Below are 19,905 nucleotides of genomic sequence, written 5' to 3'. Positions count from 1 at the left end.
CAAATCAAGAGATCCCTGAGATACCTCAGGGGATAAATTGTCCTCCACACAACTATTGGGAGCAAATAAGGATAAGAGCACTAAAATCACTAGGGATCAAGCAACAAAGGCAAGGAAGAGACATAGAAGAGCTCAAGGACATCAATGGTCCTTCAAAAAGGCGCCACCCTCACTAAGGTGGACTCATTCCTTGTCCTTAATTTTTCTGCTTTTCATTTTTTTTATGTTATATGATTATTTATGTTTGTGTCTTTATTACATGAGTATTAGTATTTAGTAACTATGTCTTAAGGATATGAATAATTCTATGAATCCTTCACCTCTCTTAAATGAAAAATGTTTTTAATTCAAAAGAACAAGAAGTACATGAATTTCAAATTTATCCTTGAATTTAGTTTAATTATATTGATGTGGTGACAATACTTTTTGTTTTCTGAATGAATGCTTGAACAGTGCATAAATTTTGATCTTGTTGTTTATGAATGTTAAAATTGTTGGCTCTTGAAAGAATGATGAACAAAGAGAAATGTTATTGACAATCTGAAAAATCATAAATCTGATTCTTAAAGCAAGAAAAAGCAGTGAATGGCGAAAAAAAAAATAAAAAAATAATTGGCAAAAAAAAAAATAGAAAGAAAGAAAGAAAAAGCAAGCAGAAAAAGCCAATAGCCCTTAAAACCAAAAGGCAAGGGTAAAAAGGATCCAAGGCTTTGAGCATCAATGGATAGGAGGGCCCAAGGAAATAAAATCCAGGCCTAAGCGGCTAAATCAAGCTGTCCCTAACCATGTGCTTGTGGCATGCAGGTCCAAGTGAAAAGCTTGAGACTGAGTGGTTAAAGTCGTGATCCAAAGCAAAAAGAGTGTGCTTAAGAGCTCTGGACACCTCTAACTGGAGACTTTAGCAAAGCTAAGTCACAATCTGAAAAGGTTCACCCAGTTATGTGTCTGTGGCATTTATGTATCCGGTGGTAATACTGGAAAACAAAGTGCTTAGGGCCACGGCCAAGACTCATAAAAGTAGCTGTGTTCAAGAATCAACATACTTAACTAGGAGAATCGATAACACTATCTGAAATTCTAAGTTCCTAGAGATGCCAATCATTCTAAACTTTAAAGGAAAAAGTGAGATGCCAAAACTATTCAGAGGCAAAAAGCTACAAGTCCCGCTCATCTAATTAGAATTAATATTCATTGATATTTTGAAATTTATAGTATATTCTCTTCTTTTTATCCTATTTGATTTTCAGTTGCTTGGGGACAAGCAACAATTTAAGTTTGGTGTTGTGATGAGCGGATAATTTATACGCTTTTTGGCATTGTTTTTAGGTAGTTTTTAGTATGATCTAGTTACTTTTAGGGATGTTTTCATTAGTTTTTATGTTAAATTCACATTTCTGGACTTTACTAGGAGTTTGTGTGTTTTTCTATGATTTCAGGTAAATTCTGGCTGAAATTGAGGGACCTGAGCAAAACTCTGAAAGCAAGACTGACAAAGGACTGCTGATGCTGTTGGATTCTGACCTCCCTGCACTCGAAATGAATTTTCTGGAGCTACAGAACTCCAAATGGCGCGCTCTTAACGGCGTTGGAAAGTAGACATCCAGAGCTTTCCAGCAATATATAATAGTTCATACTTTATTCTGGAATTGACGACGTAAACTGGCGCTCAACGCCAGTTCCATGTTTGAGATTTACATGTTTATTTATTATTTATTTTCGAAAACTCCATAATTCATTATTATCCGCATGACTGAGATTTACAAGATGACCATAGCTTGCTTCATACCAACAATCTCCGTGGGATCGACCCTTACTCACGTAAGGTATTACTTGGACGACCCAGTGCACTTGCTGGTTAGTTGTACGAAGTTGTGAACCATGGCATTGACACCAAGTTTTTGGCGCTATTGCCAGGGAAAGAAAAAGCAATGAATTTTACAAAATGCAATAACATATGAATCACAATTTCGTGCACCAATATGCCATACTATGTGATTATGTGCTATTTGCCTTACTTAAATCTACTTTGTTTTACTTATCTGCATTACTTGTATTTGTACAACTGAGAGGTCCCTCATGCTGGTATCGGTTGACGCTGAGGGTTGTCCTTGTTGAAATGAACTGATGAAATAATTGATTAATAATTATGAATATTAAATGAGATGATTTGAGCTCCCTGGGTAGACGCAATGAAGTGATTTCACTTGCTCCATGTGAAGATATGAGGTATTGATACAGAATTACTGAGACAATGTAGCTGGTGATGGTTCTTTTTATGATTCTGGTTCTGTTATGTTGGGGAGTTGGAAAGTTGGGAAAGTTGGGAAAGATGAAAAAGATGAATTAGATTTAGTATTCCCTTATGACAGTTGCCTAATTATGGATTAATGAGAACCTAGGATGAATAGTTGATGAAAGAAAGTTTAGGATGCTTAGTGAGTTCCTATTATAGTGCATTGTATTTATTTGGCACTTTTACCATACTAGAAACCCATGGGTCGGGGGTTCTCATTCCATATATATCTCTTATTTTTCAGATACAGGTCCTAGAGATCAGCAGTGAGCTGTGATTCATCTGAAGATGGCAAAGATAATTGGACTCCTATTTTACTTTTGCCTAGAATCTCTCCGAATTTATCTTGAAAAGCTTACTTATATGTATTTATCATCTGGAAAACTTTTCTATAGAGGTTTTGATGTATATTTTTGGAGAGATAGAAAATATTGTTGTCAAACTGATTTTATTTTTGTACCCTAGTCGGCCTAAACTTCGCAGGTCGTGACTAGTGGCTATTATACTTATGTATATATATATGTACATTGGCTTTATTCTATTCTTCCTTATTATTCATACCTTATCCTGTTTCGCTATCCGAATACGTTTTATCTTCTGTTTACGATATGAGAGTGTTTCGTTTCACGATTTTATTTTACTCCTTTTTTAGGCTTCTCGTTTAAAACTTCCTTTCAACTTATATATATATGTTTATGTATTATAATCCACATTGAGTCGTACCACCTTATTATCATTGATTTATGGCTCGAGTATAAGGATTTGAATATTAGGTGTTACATTTATGATGGGATCTCTAGAGACTACAAAGCTGTGCTTGATGGATGGGCTAGAGGCTCATCAAAAAAGCAAACAACGGAGGAAGCTTGGACATTGATAGAAGAGTTGGTAGCATGCATCAAAGAGAGAATTGACATAAAGATAAAGGATGCATGCGTTAACATGGATAGAACTGATTAACTAAAGTGTGTCGTAAAGTTTCTCAAGCCTCCCAATCCCCAACCTAGGGGAAGCAACGTCAAACTAATGACGGTAAAAGAGTGTTTGTTGGGAGGCATTCTAACTTTGGTTAGTCTTTTCCTTTCCCTTTCTGTCTTGTTTTTTCAATTCTTACATTATTTTTCTTCTCTCGCCTCCTTTACATGCATTTTCACCTTAATAATCATGTTTATATTTACGCATCTTCTTGGTTTCTTATTCGTATAAGCATCATATTTCATAAAAAAAATTAAAAAATAAAAAATTTTTTTGCTAAAATATTTGTTGATGCATCCAATCTCCTAACACCATACATACTTAGCATTTTATATTTTTCCATGCTCTTTACTACTTGATAACATGACCAAACCCTAAGTTTGGTGTTCACCAATCTGTACATGGCCAAACTCTAAGTTTAGTATTACAATTTAGACCGAAAATACAACAAGGACAGAGAATGAAGAAGGTAATTTGGTGTATGGTGGTTAGTAATTCTTTTTGTAAGTCTCCATCTTTTTATTCTTGCATCATGCATATTTTCTTTATTGCATTACCTATGCTTATCCTCCAAGTGTTCCATTCACATAGAAAGGAAGTGTTTTGATGGAGGAAAGTTGAATCTAATAAATAAAGCCATCTTATGAAAAATGGTCGCACACTACTTGTAATTATATGTCACAGAATGAGGTAATAAGTGAATGATCTTGAATGAAAGAGAATAATGATTCTCCATGAATAGAGGCTTAGAGAAATATTATGAGATCTCTAAACAAACAAAAGATCTTTGGATTGAATTGCAAAAGAAAAAGAAAGAAGAGAAATAGCAAAGAAAAGAATGAAAAAATGAAAAGATAAAAAGAAATTCAAAGTTGCAAAACTCTAAGAATCAATAGCTAAAATCCAGTTATGTGTCTGTGATGTTTATTGTCCAAGGAAAGGCTTGGGCGATTAGATCCGATGGATGCTTTATCACCCAGTAACTTGAGCCAACTGACTTGGGATTATCGATCAAAAGCCCATAATCAAGAGCCGCCTTGAAACAAAACATTTAGAAGTCCAAAGAGGCTCTGGACATCGATGTCTAGGAGATCAAATCTTTAGCTATATGCTTGTGGTGCAACCGTTTTAAGAGGAGACTAGGGTAATTAGATCCGAGGGATGCTTTATCACCTGGTAACTTGGACTAACTGGCTCAGGATTATGAACTAAAAATCTACTATCAAGAGCTGCCTTGAGACGGAACACTTAGATTAATGATTGAAAAATCTATCGGTTATAAATGAAAGATTCAAGGATCAATCAAATCCTAAAAAACAGATCTCATAATATCATCTGAGCCTTAATTCTCGAGAATTCTTCGTTCCCAATATTTCAAGATTCATTAAGAAAGAAGAGAATCTGGTTATGATAACAAGGTTAGTAAACCCCATTATCAATACGGACATGAGCTTAAAAGAAATTCAATTCTTCTTCATTGAAACCAATTCCTTTCTTTTCTTTTCTTTTTGCTTGAGGACAAGCAAAGTTTTAAGTTTGGTGTTGTGATGTGTTCGCATCTTTTGTTATTTTTCTTGCTTTTAATTCTTGTTTTCTTTGGTTTAATTAGAGTTTCAGCTTCTAATCTCATTACTTTTAGTTATCTTTTGCAACTAAGGTATTTGCTAAGTGTTTTCAAGGAAATATAGTTAAAAGACTCAAGTAGTAAAGAAAGGTTAATCCAGAGGCAAAGCATTGTATAAAGAGTCAAAAGGCAAGCAAGCCATGCATGAGACAAGGGAGGCTGAGGCGTGACACACCCTGGAAAGCCAAGCCGAGGCATGCCACTCCCTGAATGTTGAGACACAAGCGTGCCATGCCCTGGAGCACAATGCAATGGTGTGTCACGTCTTGTGAAGAAGAAGCAAGGGTGTGCCACGCCCTGTGAAGAAGATGCAAGGCGTGCCACGAGCAACACCAGGTGTGTCATGCATGAAGGCAAGCAAGATCCCTGGGAGCAATCCCAAATTAGGCGTGCCACATGAGATGTAGGGCATGCCACGCCTTGGCTCAGCCCTAAAGGGCGTGCCACACAGTAAAGATGGCATGCCATGCCCTGTCCAAATGCTTAGCCCAATTTTGCTTCCAGTGTTGAATTATTCAAGACCCAGCTTCAAGGATTTGATTTCAATTGAAGATTGAAGAAGATTCTGTAGTTAATTATTTTTGAATTTGATTGGGTTATATTTTAAATTCTAGGATTTGAATTAATTAGAGATTATCTTAATTATTCTTATTAAGATAATATTAGGTTTTGAGATTGGAATTAGAGAAAATCTAGGCATAAATAAGTGAATTACATTCACAGCCGTAACGTAGTTCCTTCGCAACAGTTCATTGTTGATTTTGCATCCACCATGAGTCACTAAACCTTTGTCAAAGGGTTAGAAGCTCTATTCATGTTTCAATGGTTTATTAATCTATGTTTTCCTTTGTTTTAAGCTTTGCATTAATCTGTTTATGATTGAGTATTTCGTTCTTCATCATTAAAGGATTAGTAGCATTGACATGTGTGCTAATCCCATTTTTTATTTGTTTACTGATTCGACAGAACTGATATTCAAATTCTGATTAAAAACTCTTTCACACGACTTTTTAAATCGACTAGACATAGTGGTTTTCTAAGTGTGCGACACAATTCATGATTTTCAATTACCCTAGTTTTGGATACGTGACATATAATTTGAATTAGGACAATTCTTGAAATTGTGTTTTCTCATAAGATTCAATCGGACAAGACTAACTTGGATACATGACATATAATCCGACCTAAGAGTGGCTGATTTGTTGGTCCCAACTATCTTTGGGACTAACGGGTTAGTCCCTTAGTGTCACTTTTAATTTAAACTGTTAGATTATTTTATTATTATATCTATCGGTGTAGATTAAATATAAATTTATATGTTTAATTTTATTAAATACTCCTTAATATTTAATATTTTTACAAATAATTATCTTCTTCTTCTTTCTCTTATTATTTGTTTTGCAAATGGGGTCTCTTCTTCTTCTTCTTCTTCTTCTTCTTCTTCTTCTTCTTCTTCTTCTTCTTCCTCACCACCATAATGAAAATTGGCACTAGCAGCAACTATCAGGGTCTGGATCGAGACTACCCGCAAATGTATGTAACTGTCAGAGTCTGGATCGAGAGTATTCCGCACCCCCTGCCCACCCCGCCTTTAAAATTTGTGATGTTCTTCTCATTTTTATGGTCATCGATGTCGTGTGGTGTTCTCTGGAGGTCTTTTTCATCGAAGATGCCACACATACATACATACATAAATATACACACTTCACACTTGAGACAGAAAATCAAAAAAGAAGAAACAAAAAAAAGAAAAGAAAATGTTTGCTGAAGAGAATAGTCTCAAAGGAGACCCAAGACTTCTAACCATTTCTCAAGCCATCAAAGTCGTTCCTCATTTCCCCAAATATGGTTTTCATTTTTTCTTTTTCTTTTTTTGCTTACAACGTTTTTTATTTTCATTTTTTAGAATAACAAAAAAAATTTATTTTATTGTAATTTCTTTAATTTTTGAACCTTCTTCATCAACAGATCTATAGCTGTGGCTGTTTAGTTTCGTAATATTTATATGCTTAGAAGTTTGAAATTGATGGTGTGCCACACAAAAGATCAATGAAAAGATATGCATGAGACCAACTATAAGCTAATAGAATAAATCTAGCCATGAAACAAGAATGGTTAGTAAATACTCTTGCATTTTTCTTAAAGTATATTTGTTAAAACTTATGGTTGAGTGGACATAATTGAACTTTGTTAATTAGAGGGAGTGAGTGAAGGATTGTTGATGAAATTTTTTTAATAGCTAGTTGGTGTTAAAAATGCATTCATGAGAATACTCATAGCTCTTTAAAAAGAGTTACTTAACGATAATAATTGAACTTACTTAACAGAGGTAAATATATAGATCATTTAGTATCATGTCAATTTTTACTTAGTTTAATCTCAAGTATGGCATATATTGTCTTATTTTATGCATCGAATAGCTTGTATTCACTCATTTATTTTGTTTTTATGCTTACGGTAAAATGATTGTGAAACTAATGAAAAAAATAAAGCAAAGAGAATTTTAGAAAGACTATTTATAGCTCAAAATATGCTCATACCACAAAAAATTATCTTAGCACTGTGGTTAGGACAACGATAAAGAAAATGTGGTTTTACTAGAATTGAGTGAGAAAAATTGTATTAAAAATTTGAAAACCTCTGGAGGTAGCTATGATAAATATAACATATACTTGTATAATAAGAAAATTGTCATAGTTCTTTCTAAAGAGCTCATTAATGAGAATAATGAAACCTCCTTATTCATGAGTGAAGGGTGTTCTCTTATATAGTAACTTGGTTGATTTTAATAGTTAATTCATGTCTTCATGAAAATCCCTAGAAATATCCTTGTTTTTTTTTAAATTTAGCTTATAAAAAAAATCTAAAGTTAGTTTAAACTTACGAAATGGCTCAAATATGATGAAGATAGCATATATTAGCCCAAATAAGCAATATACATACATATATACATTAAGTCAAGTTATGAGTCAACCATTTAAATCAGTCTTTATTTAAGTTCCACTCACTAATATATGGATCCAATTTTTTGAACTATTAATGTGTTTTGTTCAAAGGAGCTCACGGATGCAGTTCCATTAAATCAAATTTATGAGTTAGTCAAACTCGTCAGAATAAAGGTGTTAAAGTAGTTTTATATATTATAGTAGAGTAAAATATTTTTTATATATGTGAGTTGAATTTATATTTGAGATTAAAGTAAAAAAGAGAAGTTACAATATTCATAAGATATACTATTCAAACTATTATTATAGTAGAATATGGTATGTTGATATTATTGTTATATTTTTTTATTATTAGCTAAAAATGTAATTGTTACATTGTTAACTAATAATTTTTTTATTAAATAAAGAGTTATTCATTAATTGAAAAAGAATAACAAGTAAGCTCACAGTGCACTACAACCTCCGTAACCACCCTGTTTTTTATTTCAATTTTCTAAATTTAAAATTTGAAATTTGACATATTAAATTTTGAAATTTGAAATATAAAATTTGACATTTAGAGTAACGTCTAGGTATTTCCAAAAATTGAATGCTCATGAATGTGATAGCAAGTTTCTGTATTTGACATTGAATTAAATGTGTACTAAATGACTTTATTACCACATTTCTTTTTCTATTTTTGACGAGTGATAAAATCTCGGGATACCTCAATTAATTTCACTCGATCTATTTCCTGTAATTGTTCCTTTATAAAATCAATAACAGTCAGCCAGTTGTAAATCCTTTTTGTTGTCAACCAACCTAACCTTGTCGGCAGTACGTTTTACAATATCAATGGCCATTGCGGAAGATGTCACTGCAGTTGCACTTAATTCGATCACAAATTTCAAGTAAATAAATTTACTTTTCATCGATTTCAATATTCATTTTACGTATATTACCAGTTAATGTTGCTAATATTTGGTTGCAGGTTTGAAGCTGGCCCTTTTATGCGTATAAATGGTGTGGAATATGTTGCAACAAGTGCAACCCCTACGCAAGACCCAACATCGCCACAAATGCAGAATATTTCTATAGAGAGTTATTTTGTGCAATTAAAATATGTTAGCCATTAAATTATATTAATCCAATAATCCAAAGGAATAAAATCATTTAAACAAGTCTCCACTCTCTATTTGATTAGCCATTAATGTAGATCTTGGTGATGTTTATTTACAGGACTTGAGGAGAGATGTGGAGGGCCTAGGAGAGCTAACGAAGTCTATGGAAGAACTAACCAAGGCTTCTGGCAATATAGAGAGATCACTCAAGGTGATAGAGTTTAAGTTGTACCATAATGAAGATAAGTACAAAGACCATAATGAGTACAACACAAACCTGCCTCCCAAAGATTCAGTTAGTAATGTTGATTTTACTCAACAAAGTGTAGACAGGAACCCAATGATGACACCAGTCACTGATCCACCATTGAGAAAGAGGTTGAGATGCAACTCGGCACAACTTGACAATGATGTAACCATTGATATCTCTGATGCCGAAGATGATGCCACTATATTAGATAAGCATGAATCGGGGTTGTCTCAGGCATCACAATCTTCACGACTTGATAGTATTAAAGGAAAGTCCATTGTCAACCCTCACTTAGAACCAAAGCTAAGTCTACAGCTTTCCTTGTCATCAATTACTGCAGGACATTTTCCATTAAGGTAATGGAACCTTGGTTATTGAAACTTTGTCTTTTTTTTTTTACTTGCCAGCTTAACCTCCAACCTCATTGTATTATTTTTGCATATTTTTACCTAAAAATTAGATGAATTTCATATTCTAAAGGTTATTTTATAGGTTGAATCCTCATTAACTCAAGAAAAATTTCTCACCTCCCTATCTCCTAATATACGAGTTGTTAAGATAACAAAGACAGTGGATGCCACATTGTTTTCTGTTCTACATCGACTTCCTGCTCAATCGGTTGGTGTACCTTGCCTCCAAGGTGAGAGGTCACTACCACCAATATCCAAACCTAACCAAATGGATAAATCACATTACTATAATGCAATGATTAAGGTGATAATCTCACATTACTGGTTTTGAATGGTCATAATATGTCACTTTGACTTAATAAACCCTAAAATAGAGAAGTTTCTTTTTTTTTTAGGCTTTTAGGTGCAAATTCAGGCCTTGTACTAAAATGTAGCTAAAATCTGTTCAACTTGAATGATTAGCATATGCATTTTGTGCAAGCATTGAAGATCCAAAGTGAGTTCTCCTTTTTCATCTCACACTTGTAGGATTATTGTTGTTGAACTATCTTATATAAAATCTATGAATTTTAGTGAGATCATGATTAATGTAGATGACATTATAGTAATTAGGGAAGAAATTGCTTGTCTAGCTCCCAGAAGACCAATCTCGGACAAGGTATCTACACGGCTACACAAGTTGTTTTTTGTATGTATATGTTTTATTTTGCCTATGAATATTTGTCTCCGGTCATAAATTGCTTTCCTCTCATTTGTAGATAATCAAGCTTGTGGTAATGAAGGTCACATGGGACCAAGCAAATAAGACTTTTTGGATGCTTCTTCCATCTTTTGCGGTAAATAAACTTATATATCAGGTTAACTTATATCACTTTTCTTTGAATTATGCGTAATTCATTAGAATGAGATCTCTTTAATCCTTTTAAGTGGAACATTTCATGGGACATTCACTGGATAAAATGATTGCTACATATATATATCGCTTTATGCCTGTCGCACCGGGTCTTAAATTCGTGAGTGCATGTGAACTCTTTGATGGATTAATTTATGCTAAATCACATTAAATCTTAATTTACGAGTTTAATGTGAAATGACCCACACTTAACTATCTGTTGTATATTTATATGCCAATTAAGGAGGAAGGTGACCACTGGTATCTTATGGTCATTAGCTTATTGGATGAAAAATTATATCAATTTGATTCTAATTTAAATGACGATTAAGTTGAGCCAAGACAAGAAATTATGAAATCCTTGGTGAGGTGTCCATAATCCATTTCTTTATACACATACTATATGTAAAATAATACATGAATCTTAACAGTCTTGTCATGAATAATTTTCAGGCTATAATTGCAACGAATATTTTATATAAATATTTAATTAAAGCGATTTTTTATTGACACTAACTATTTAATATTGCCACTGAACTTTTAGTCACAACTCTGGTCTCTGGGTTATTCAATGGTTGTCTAGGAGAGAGAAGTTTAATCCCATAGTGTCGGACATTGTAAGTTCCAAAGACATATTGATTAATTATATACATAATGAGCATATTATTTAACTAATTAATTCATATTTGCAGCTAAATGAGCAATATATTCGTACGTCCGTTGTGGTAGATCTTTTGTTGGGGACGTTCAATGACCACAAATACGAATTTCAGAAAAAGAGCAATAATTTCTGGGCTACGCTTTAGAGTGAATAGCATGGAGATCAACATTTTTGCATATTTAGTTATTATTTGAAAAATTTGCTTTAATCCTCAATTATGAATGAGATTAGTGACATTTATAATTTATTTGTTAAATTATTATCTTAAAGGAGAAAGTTTGTCTGGTCTAAAAACTTTGGTATATTTTTATATTGGTAATAAATATAGAGATCAATAATATTTTTCTATGTTTATTTTTTTGATGAAATATGTATGTGAGTTTATGTTAGAATAGATATCATGGTATATTAGGTTTGTGTATTAATTTGGTTATTGGTGTGAGTAAATAATTGTAATTTTATATTCACCTATTATCATCTAAACAGTCTGTGCCAATGATTAATATTATGATAATAGTATTTAGATATCTAAGAATATATTCATCATATGTTCTTTGCCATTCCAAGTTAAAAATGATTAGTTAAAGATTCACACATGATTTTTTGTCATTCCAGCATTCAGACACTTGTGTCTCAACAAATACATAACCATACTGTCATAATACCCTTATGCCATAGCTAGGAAGCCTTTCATGCATCATGCACATATTCCTCTAATCCCATTTTATACCCAAATGAAATACACACACTTTATTTGTGAATGAAACTTTGAAATGCATCAAAAAATTTTCATGCTGAAATCCAAAATGAAATACACACATTTCATGCATCATGCACATATTCCTCCAAAATAAGCAAATCATTAGATAGCAAGAAAAATTCTATTGCATGATGCTCAGAAATCTATTCACCAAATTTTATTCACCAAAACAAATTCAGAGATCCATTCACCAAGTTCTATTACCCAAGTTTTATTCAATTAGCACATAATAAAAATTCATATAATATTATAATGAGAACTCTTCACTAAGTTCCATGTCGGCACTTGCATCAGAACCTCCTGCCCAAAACTTTTGTTCTTCATAATCTTCTTAAATATCAGATGCCTAAAATTCCTACAAACAAAATATTGATCAATCTCCACTCTTATAATAAAAATAATATAATTAGCATGTTGTGGTACATAAATCATTAAACCAAATATTATCATTTCTGCATCTGCATCTAAACCTTCCTCAAAAGGGTTCCTATTTATGCCATGAGAAGTTGCACAACTCTCGTTGGTCTGCTGAATGTCCTTTGTCAATGGACAAGATTTTTTATTGTGCTCTTCCATGAGACAAATACCACATCATTATAGTTTTCGTTTTACCTTCTCACCTGGACGACACTTAGACCTACAATTTTATGTATTTTTAGGAAAAATACCATCTGAACCATCATCTTTAGCACCAACTTGCTTTTCTTGTTCATCTTCAATATTGAAATCTTCGATTAGGCTCATAATAGTGTCTCGAACAAGGTGGAATCTCTCCTTCCTTCGACTAGCGACATAGGACAGTTGCCGACACCAATCCATCAAGCATCCATATTGACTCAACATTATAGACTTCCAAATAACGCCACTTGAATCGAAAGTGCTTGTCTTGGCATTCTTCGACCACCTTGTCAATATATGAGACTTTGACAGCTCAAAGATGTTAAGAAATACCAGCACATAAACTATATGCTCACACGGAATTCCAAAAGAATCCATCCTTAAGTATGAACAATTGAATTTCGTCATTTCGTTATCCACAAGCACCTCCCATGAACTATTTAGACTTCCATATTTAGATATTGTATAAAGTACAAATTACTCAAATGCCACATCTTGCACAACCTTCATTTTTGTAGCTCTAACAAGCATTGGTTGAAATATAAAAAAATCTCCCATGTATAGAAATTTGATGCAGACATTTCTAGAGGTTTCAATGCTGTTTTAAGTTTTGGAAGACCAGATATAGAAACATAGTCAGCTTCAACCTCTTTATATTGTAGGTAGGTAAGACACCGCTTAAAATGCTTTATGAAATCAACAAATTTGTATTGCAATTTAACATATTTTACAATAATAGAGTGCAAAACTTCGCATCGAGAAGTTGTCCTAAATCCTGCAAAAAAAACTTGCCTCAAATATGTGCAGTGGCTCACATATGCCTTTTCTCGTACATGTCAATAATCCAATTCTTTTCAGCTATACCAAACTCCTCAACCATTCCAAACCACTTTTGTTCAAATACACTAATCTTATAATCTCCTAGCATACACTTCTTAAACATAGATATAAATTTTGGGTTTTTAACATTAGTTGTGGCATTCCGAATGAGGTGCCAAGCACATAATTTATGATGGGCATTTGGGAATACCGCCACAATTGCAAACTTCATTGATGGAGCACCATCTGTAATCACAGATACAGATGTTATTTCCTTCATGGCTGCCAATAGTTGTTGTAATAACCACACATAGACCTCCTTACTCTCATCGGTAACTAGAGCACTTTCAAATACCATTGTTTGGTTATGATGATTCACACTGAAAAATACTACTACCGGACACAAGTACTTGTTCTTCTTGTATGTCGCATCAAAGGCAAGAACATCTCCAAATACTTCATAATCTAATTGGCTTCTTTCATCACACCAAAATAGAGCTCGCAATACCCCTTTAGCATCAACTATGTGCTCATAATAGAGGCAAAGATCTTTAGCTTTCTGGTTTTTGAGGTATTACATGCTGCTCTAGCATCACCTAGGACGTGATGCCTTTGCCTAGCAATCTCATTATACATATCCTTTAAGGTATAATTAACATTCTCTTAACCACCTACTTGATTAGCTAATATAGCATAGATATAGGGTGTGCTAATGCCTACATCCTTCATGTTGTTCATTTGACTAGCATTAGCTTCTGTTATTTTTCTGTGTAGGAAGAAAACCAACTAACCTAGGATCAAGGCAATCATGATTGTGCGATTTAACAAACAAAGTCACATGCCATCTTCCAGTGTAAGCCACAAAATGAACTACAAACCTAGCCAGGAAACCACGAGTCTCATATTTTGGTTCTCCTTTTCTGTTTTCTATATTATAATATTTTTCTGGTCTAAATTTCTCACGAGAGCACACAAACAATTGCTTCACATATTCTCCTTTGCTATTTTTGCAAGTCTTACTTTTTCTAGTACCAAAACCAACAGATTTTGCATAATGGTTATGGAAATCAAATGCTATCTGAAGATTAGGAAAATAAAAATATTCCATCTCATGAGCACCTATGTTCAGAAATTCAACCATGGCAATATTTTTAATACCTACTATTCGATATAATTGATCCATCTGATGTGAAAAATTGTTCCCATCAAACATTTTTTGAAATTCTTGCTCCCATAAATCCTCAGAATTCAGCTTCCTGCTCAATTTTATCTTGATACATTTCTTGAAATTCCTCTGTATCAACTGACTCTTCTATCATCTCATCAAAGAATACTCTTTCTTCCATTTTATCATCCACTTCAAGATCCTGCTCAGTAATTTTATTTGTAATAAAAAAACATAAAATAAATAGTATTCTAATAAAACAAAGTGTAGAGACAACTAACATGAAAATAATAGCACTGTTATGGTTCTATATTATTTTAAATTTTAAAATGAAAAATAGAAGAAAGCATTGAAACTGTAGAAGACAATCTCCCTTATGCTATCAAACACCAATATCGATTAAAAAAATAAAAAGAAGAAGAAACATTAATGTCCAAGCAAGAAATATTGACAACTACGTGCAAGAAACAGATTTAAATCTATGAAAAAATGAACAGAGAACCATTAATGTGGAAGGAAGAAGAAATTATATGATAAAATACAATATTCATGCATTAGAGAGGACTTACCGATGGTCGCATTTTTCTTGTGCCACCATCTGAACTGTCATTGCTGCCTCCATTAAAATATGCGTGCTCCATATGAACTCTGAGAAGTTTCAGGTTTCTGTTGTTTTATTAATTAGAAGACTAATTATTTTATTTAATATTTAAATTAGTCATTAATATAGTTTTGAATGACACAATAAAAAAGTAGGGACATTATCAATATTAAGTTATTCTTGTAAGAAAGAAGAGATATAACACTGATGTTGCAATAATAGACTAAGGATGTTTTTGCAAAAAAAAAAAAAAACAAAATCAATTGTGTTAGACAAACATTATGAAGGACCTACGTAAATGCCACCCGACCTAAGTACTAATATTATGAGAAACTGAATCGGATTTTGCACTAAACTTTTTCAATTGATTGATTGATCAAGACATTGGCCGTTGGTTAATTGAGAAGAAACCAAGGAACCGAGAAATCAAAAATCGGTTACTTAAGGTTCATCGTGAACAAAAATTTACAAGTTTTAGAATTAGGTTAACAAAGTTGATTCTCCTGAGAACATGAGCATCTCTAAAACCCTAGACATTCACTACCATTGATTTCTTCCAATTCAACAGTCACTGTCTCAAAGCATTCAGCATTCAATTTTTCAAGCATTCTAGGGTTTTCAACAATCACCAACACAGGTTGTATTGATCTAATTAGTATTTTAATTTGATATTTGCGTGCTCAATCTTTTAATCCTAGTTGGAACAATATTCACTCACTGTGGTATTATTTGAACGATCCGTTGCACTTGCCGGTATCTGTGAGCTTCACTTTTCGCTCATCAGGTGTTAGACGCCATACACAATGGACCAGACTTCGAGTGGCAGAAGAAAATAGATAATATGTTGTAAGTGAAATAGAAGTGATGATTATTATATCTTAGGTGTTACTTGCTACTTTTACGGCATGTTTATTTTTTTTAATTTTCTTCCCTTCTTTTCTTTTTGACTTGTTATAGGGAATCCATCTCTAGGAGTTAGATACGACTATAGATGACAGTGTAGTATTCACAGGGGAGGTTTTTGAGTGTTGCTTTGAAACATTGATCCTAAAACAGGCAAATAGGTAAGTGGACTCGAGAGAAATAAAAAAGTAAAAATGGAAGCAAAATTTTAATATATTGACATGGCTTTCTGTTGTTTGTGTTGGATATATGGGACTGTGGAATATATGTTATAAAATGAATGAAAATGTGAAACTGTAGAATATATGTTATAAAATGAAAATGTAGATCCAAAAAGTATGGCAGATGAGGAATCAAACATACCTATTTGGACGACAGTTAATGTAATCTAAAACATATGCCAATGCTTATTTGCTTATTTAATATTTAATTCTTTTTGGATGAATTTTATTAATAATGGCTAAATTTATATTTGATTTTGTAATATATTTTATACCATACAAATATATATTTATTTATTATCACATGTCCAGATACAACAAATTTGGAAGGAACTGATAATGGACATACTATTTTGCAAGGACAACATCTTTAAAAGTGTGGTAGATGGCGTATTTAATGTGCCGCGTTGCCATGTGGATGATAAGGGCAAGAAAAACAAGACTAAAGACCCTTGAATGAATTCGAAGATGAAATCGCTAATTCGAAGAGCAAAAAGGGCATCATAAACTAAACGAACTATAAACAGTAACTTAGGATATGCATTGATGTGTGTGGATTTACTGTTAAAATTATTTAAGGGTTTTATGGATATTATTAAAAAAATACTTATGGATGTTAATGGATTAAAAAAAGAATACACCTTTTTGATAAGTTAGCTATACTTGAGAACCTAACATTCATGCTATTTTTATAATTATATATATATATATATATATATATATATATATATATATATATATATATATATATGCGAGCAATGAAATTTCTAAGAGTATCCTATGCTATACTTTAATTCTTTTTTAGTTGCAAATTCTTAAAACCAGTTTAAAATATTTTGTTTTGAAAGAGTCTCATACATGTAAAAGATAAAAATATTATATCCCTTTAGTTTTAAGAGTTTGAATCGATAGATATTTTTTATTTCGGATGTGATGTAATTGAGGTAATGCACGTTATAAATATATAAAAGTGAACATTAATATAATAAATTATAGATTTTTTTATGTACGAGCTAATTTTTTACTTCAATTTTAAAATTTATTTAAGCACTAATTTATCATCATGATCAATTTATCAATTGAACATTTTATATTCAATGTTAACTATATTCTGATTTATTTACAATAACAATGATTAACAAACTTTTTAACAAGTAAAAAGAAATAATAAAGGTACAAAAGAATAAAATAAAAAAAATTTTATTTTATTAACCCGAATATATTATTATATTTTATTTAATAATGATATATGAATAATAAGGGAGTATATAAAATATATAAAACCAACCAACTAAACCACCAATATTATAGAGATGTTAAAATCAAAGGTCATAGTCTATGAGCCAATATGACATCTCAAATAAATACACAAAAGATCAAATTATAAAGTAATAAGTTACTAAAATCTAAAACTTATTTATGTAGTGTTATTAAACTTTGAGTCCACCAAATATACTTTCTCTGAAAAAATATAGTAGGTTATTAATACATGTAAAAAAAATAAACAGGCATCACATTAACACTATAAAAATAAAAAATACATAATTGTCAGTGTTATGAAATGAATTTAATGGTGATATGAAAGAACCAGAGTGCACAGTTAAATTGTTTGTAATTCCTGAACAAGATGACTGTGTATCTTTGCTGGAAGATGTCGCATTGATGGAAGATGGTTGTTCAGTACCATTAGGTACATGAACACATAAATTAAAATGAAAATAACATTCTAAATTAACATTCAGTCGACACAATAAAAAAGACAAATCACATGAAAAAGGGATATATCATAGATTTACCTCGGTGTGATTGTGAGTGTTCTTGCATTTGTGAGCCCTCCTTTTAATATATTTGTCCAAAGCCTCCCTAAGTCTGATGGTCACCAGACGACCTCAAGTAGGAACATAGTGTGGGCCCTGTAGCTCATCTATGCCAACAGAGCACTTATCATGCGTGTGCAAGTTAATTGCACTTGTTATAGGTGCAGCTTAATGCTTAGATTTTTTTGTGTTTTTTAAGCTTGTGCTGGGAACTGTCAATGGCATCGGACAATATAGCAGCATTCTCTGCAATAGCCACAAAATTTTGAGCGACATTGTAAAATGAGAACACAATTTCCTAAAAATGATAATGCTGTCATCAGAACGGTCCATGTCATGGCTACTCCTAATGTGTGTATATGTCTGCGATTGACATTCTTACTTTATGGGATAGAATGTACTATGAGGATACTGCTGTTACACAAAAAAGCAAAAGAATAGCAAGCATGTGACAACGTAGAATACCATCCGATTGGAACAAGTAGAAATTACATCGAACTTCTGATGAGTGCGAGCTATAGACGACTTGGTATTTGCTATACACTGACATGTCAAACAGCATCTTTTGTTGGTTAACTTCATACTCTGTACTTGTACCATGATGGTTGATTGAGGAGAGAATGCAATCTACATTCTTTATAAATTGATTCTGGACATCTCAAAATATAGAGTTAGTGTATTCTCTTTTGAACTACTCCATTAGGGAGTTCGAAACACAAGGTATAATTCTCCTTAAATTAGCATCGTCAAACTCAAGCTCCTTTTGCTCCTTGTCTATAAGACAGTTTTGGTAGTGGTAAACAAACTACAGCAGGGAGCTCTTACTATTCAAAGATTTATCAAAAACTGAATGCATGCTCTCACTACGTTGTGCGCTCTTGATGCCAATCCAGAATTCATCCTTGAAAAATACTGGCACCCACATGTGTCAATCAGCAAACATATCTTCTAATGAATAAAGAAAACAAAAATACAATATCGTATGTTAACCCTTAAGTGCAACATCCATATCTACTAGAAAATAACATCCACAACCATGTCAGACACACGCTACAGTAGACTGGGAGATTATGTTACCATTTAGTCACCTAGACTTGTGGAGTTTATACTCTTGAATAAAATTGTGCCAATCTCTCTCAAATGAATATTTAGATCTAGATTCCCACACAATCCTCTTCATGGATGTGATGAGCTCATCGAAACAACAAAAATCTAACAACTTATGTGACACCTTTTTTAGGATATGCCATATGCACCATCTATGACTTGTGCTTGGCAAAGTGGTCTCTAATGTAGAATGCATCTGAAGGCATTAGTCTGTTATGACATAAGCGGGGGCTTTTCCCATGCACTTCACCAAGTATGAAAAAGTCATTGGAATGTACTAGTATCTTCATTCCGCAATAATGCACATCCAAGAAGTGTAGACATCTCATGGTGGTTGATACTTATGAAAGACCTAAACGGCATATCATACCCTAACAATGGAAATATAAAAACATGTAACGTAAATGTAAAATCCAATGCCTTACCTGAAAAATATAATTAAATAAAAAAATATTAACTTGATACCTATTGGTCTTGTAATTAGTGTAAAACGACACGACATCACCGAAATATTGCCATGCACCTCTACACTGAGCATTGGCCCATACACATTTCTGAGTGTGTGGTTTCTATCCACATCTATGTCAAAGAAAAATTTTGGGTTTAGCTCCTTCATTCGTGAGAAATGCTTAAACCACTCTTTTGGATTCTTCTCATCCCTAACGATGCATAAGTTACGACTATTGTAATTTCTAACATCCAACTCTATAAAAGTAAGGTTGTTAGGGTCACCCGCGGCATTGG

At 32.8% G+C, this 19,905-nt stretch overlaps 1 protein-coding gene across 1 annotated transcript; it reads right to left on the bottom strand.

Annotated features, from left to right (window-relative positions):
• Positions 1-13,339: 13,339 nt before the first annotated feature.
• LOC130949991 (protein FAR1-RELATED SEQUENCE 7-like) lies at positions 13,340-14,488 on the bottom strand. The gene is made up of 3 exons (XM_057878567.1): positions 14,226-14,488; positions 14,023-14,113; positions 13,340-13,906 (listed from the first exon to the last, which is right to left on the bottom strand). Exons 1-3 carry the CDS (start codon positions 14,486-14,488, stop codon positions 13,340-13,342), a joined length of 921 nt encoding a protein of 306 aa, XP_057734550.1.
• Between the last annotated feature and the right edge of the window lie 5,417 nt (positions 14,489-19,905).

This window comes from Arachis stenosperma, chromosome 9, assembly GCF_014773155.1.
Source record: "Arachis stenosperma cultivar V10309 chromosome 9, arast.V10309.gnm1.PFL2, whole genome shotgun sequence".
Lineage (NCBI taxonomy): Eukaryota > Viridiplantae > Streptophyta > Magnoliopsida > Fabales > Fabaceae > Arachis > Arachis stenosperma.
The sequence above is the reverse complement of the archived record's forward strand: the minus strand, read 5'-3'. Positions and strand labels throughout refer to the sequence as shown.

Coding starts and splice junctions, on each gene's coding strand:
- LOC130949991 (XM_057878567.1), bottom strand. CDS start 14,488: ATGGTTGAATTTCTGAACATAGGTGCTCATGAGATGGAATATTTTTAT. Junction 14,114..14,225: donor ACTCGTGGTTTCCTGGCTAG/GTTTGTAGTTCA, acceptor CTTCCTACACAG/AAAAATAACAGAAGCTAATG. Junction 13,907..14,022: donor ATGCTATATTAGCTAATCAA/GTAGGTGGTTAA, acceptor CTCAAAAACCAG/AAAGCTAAAGATCTTTGCCT.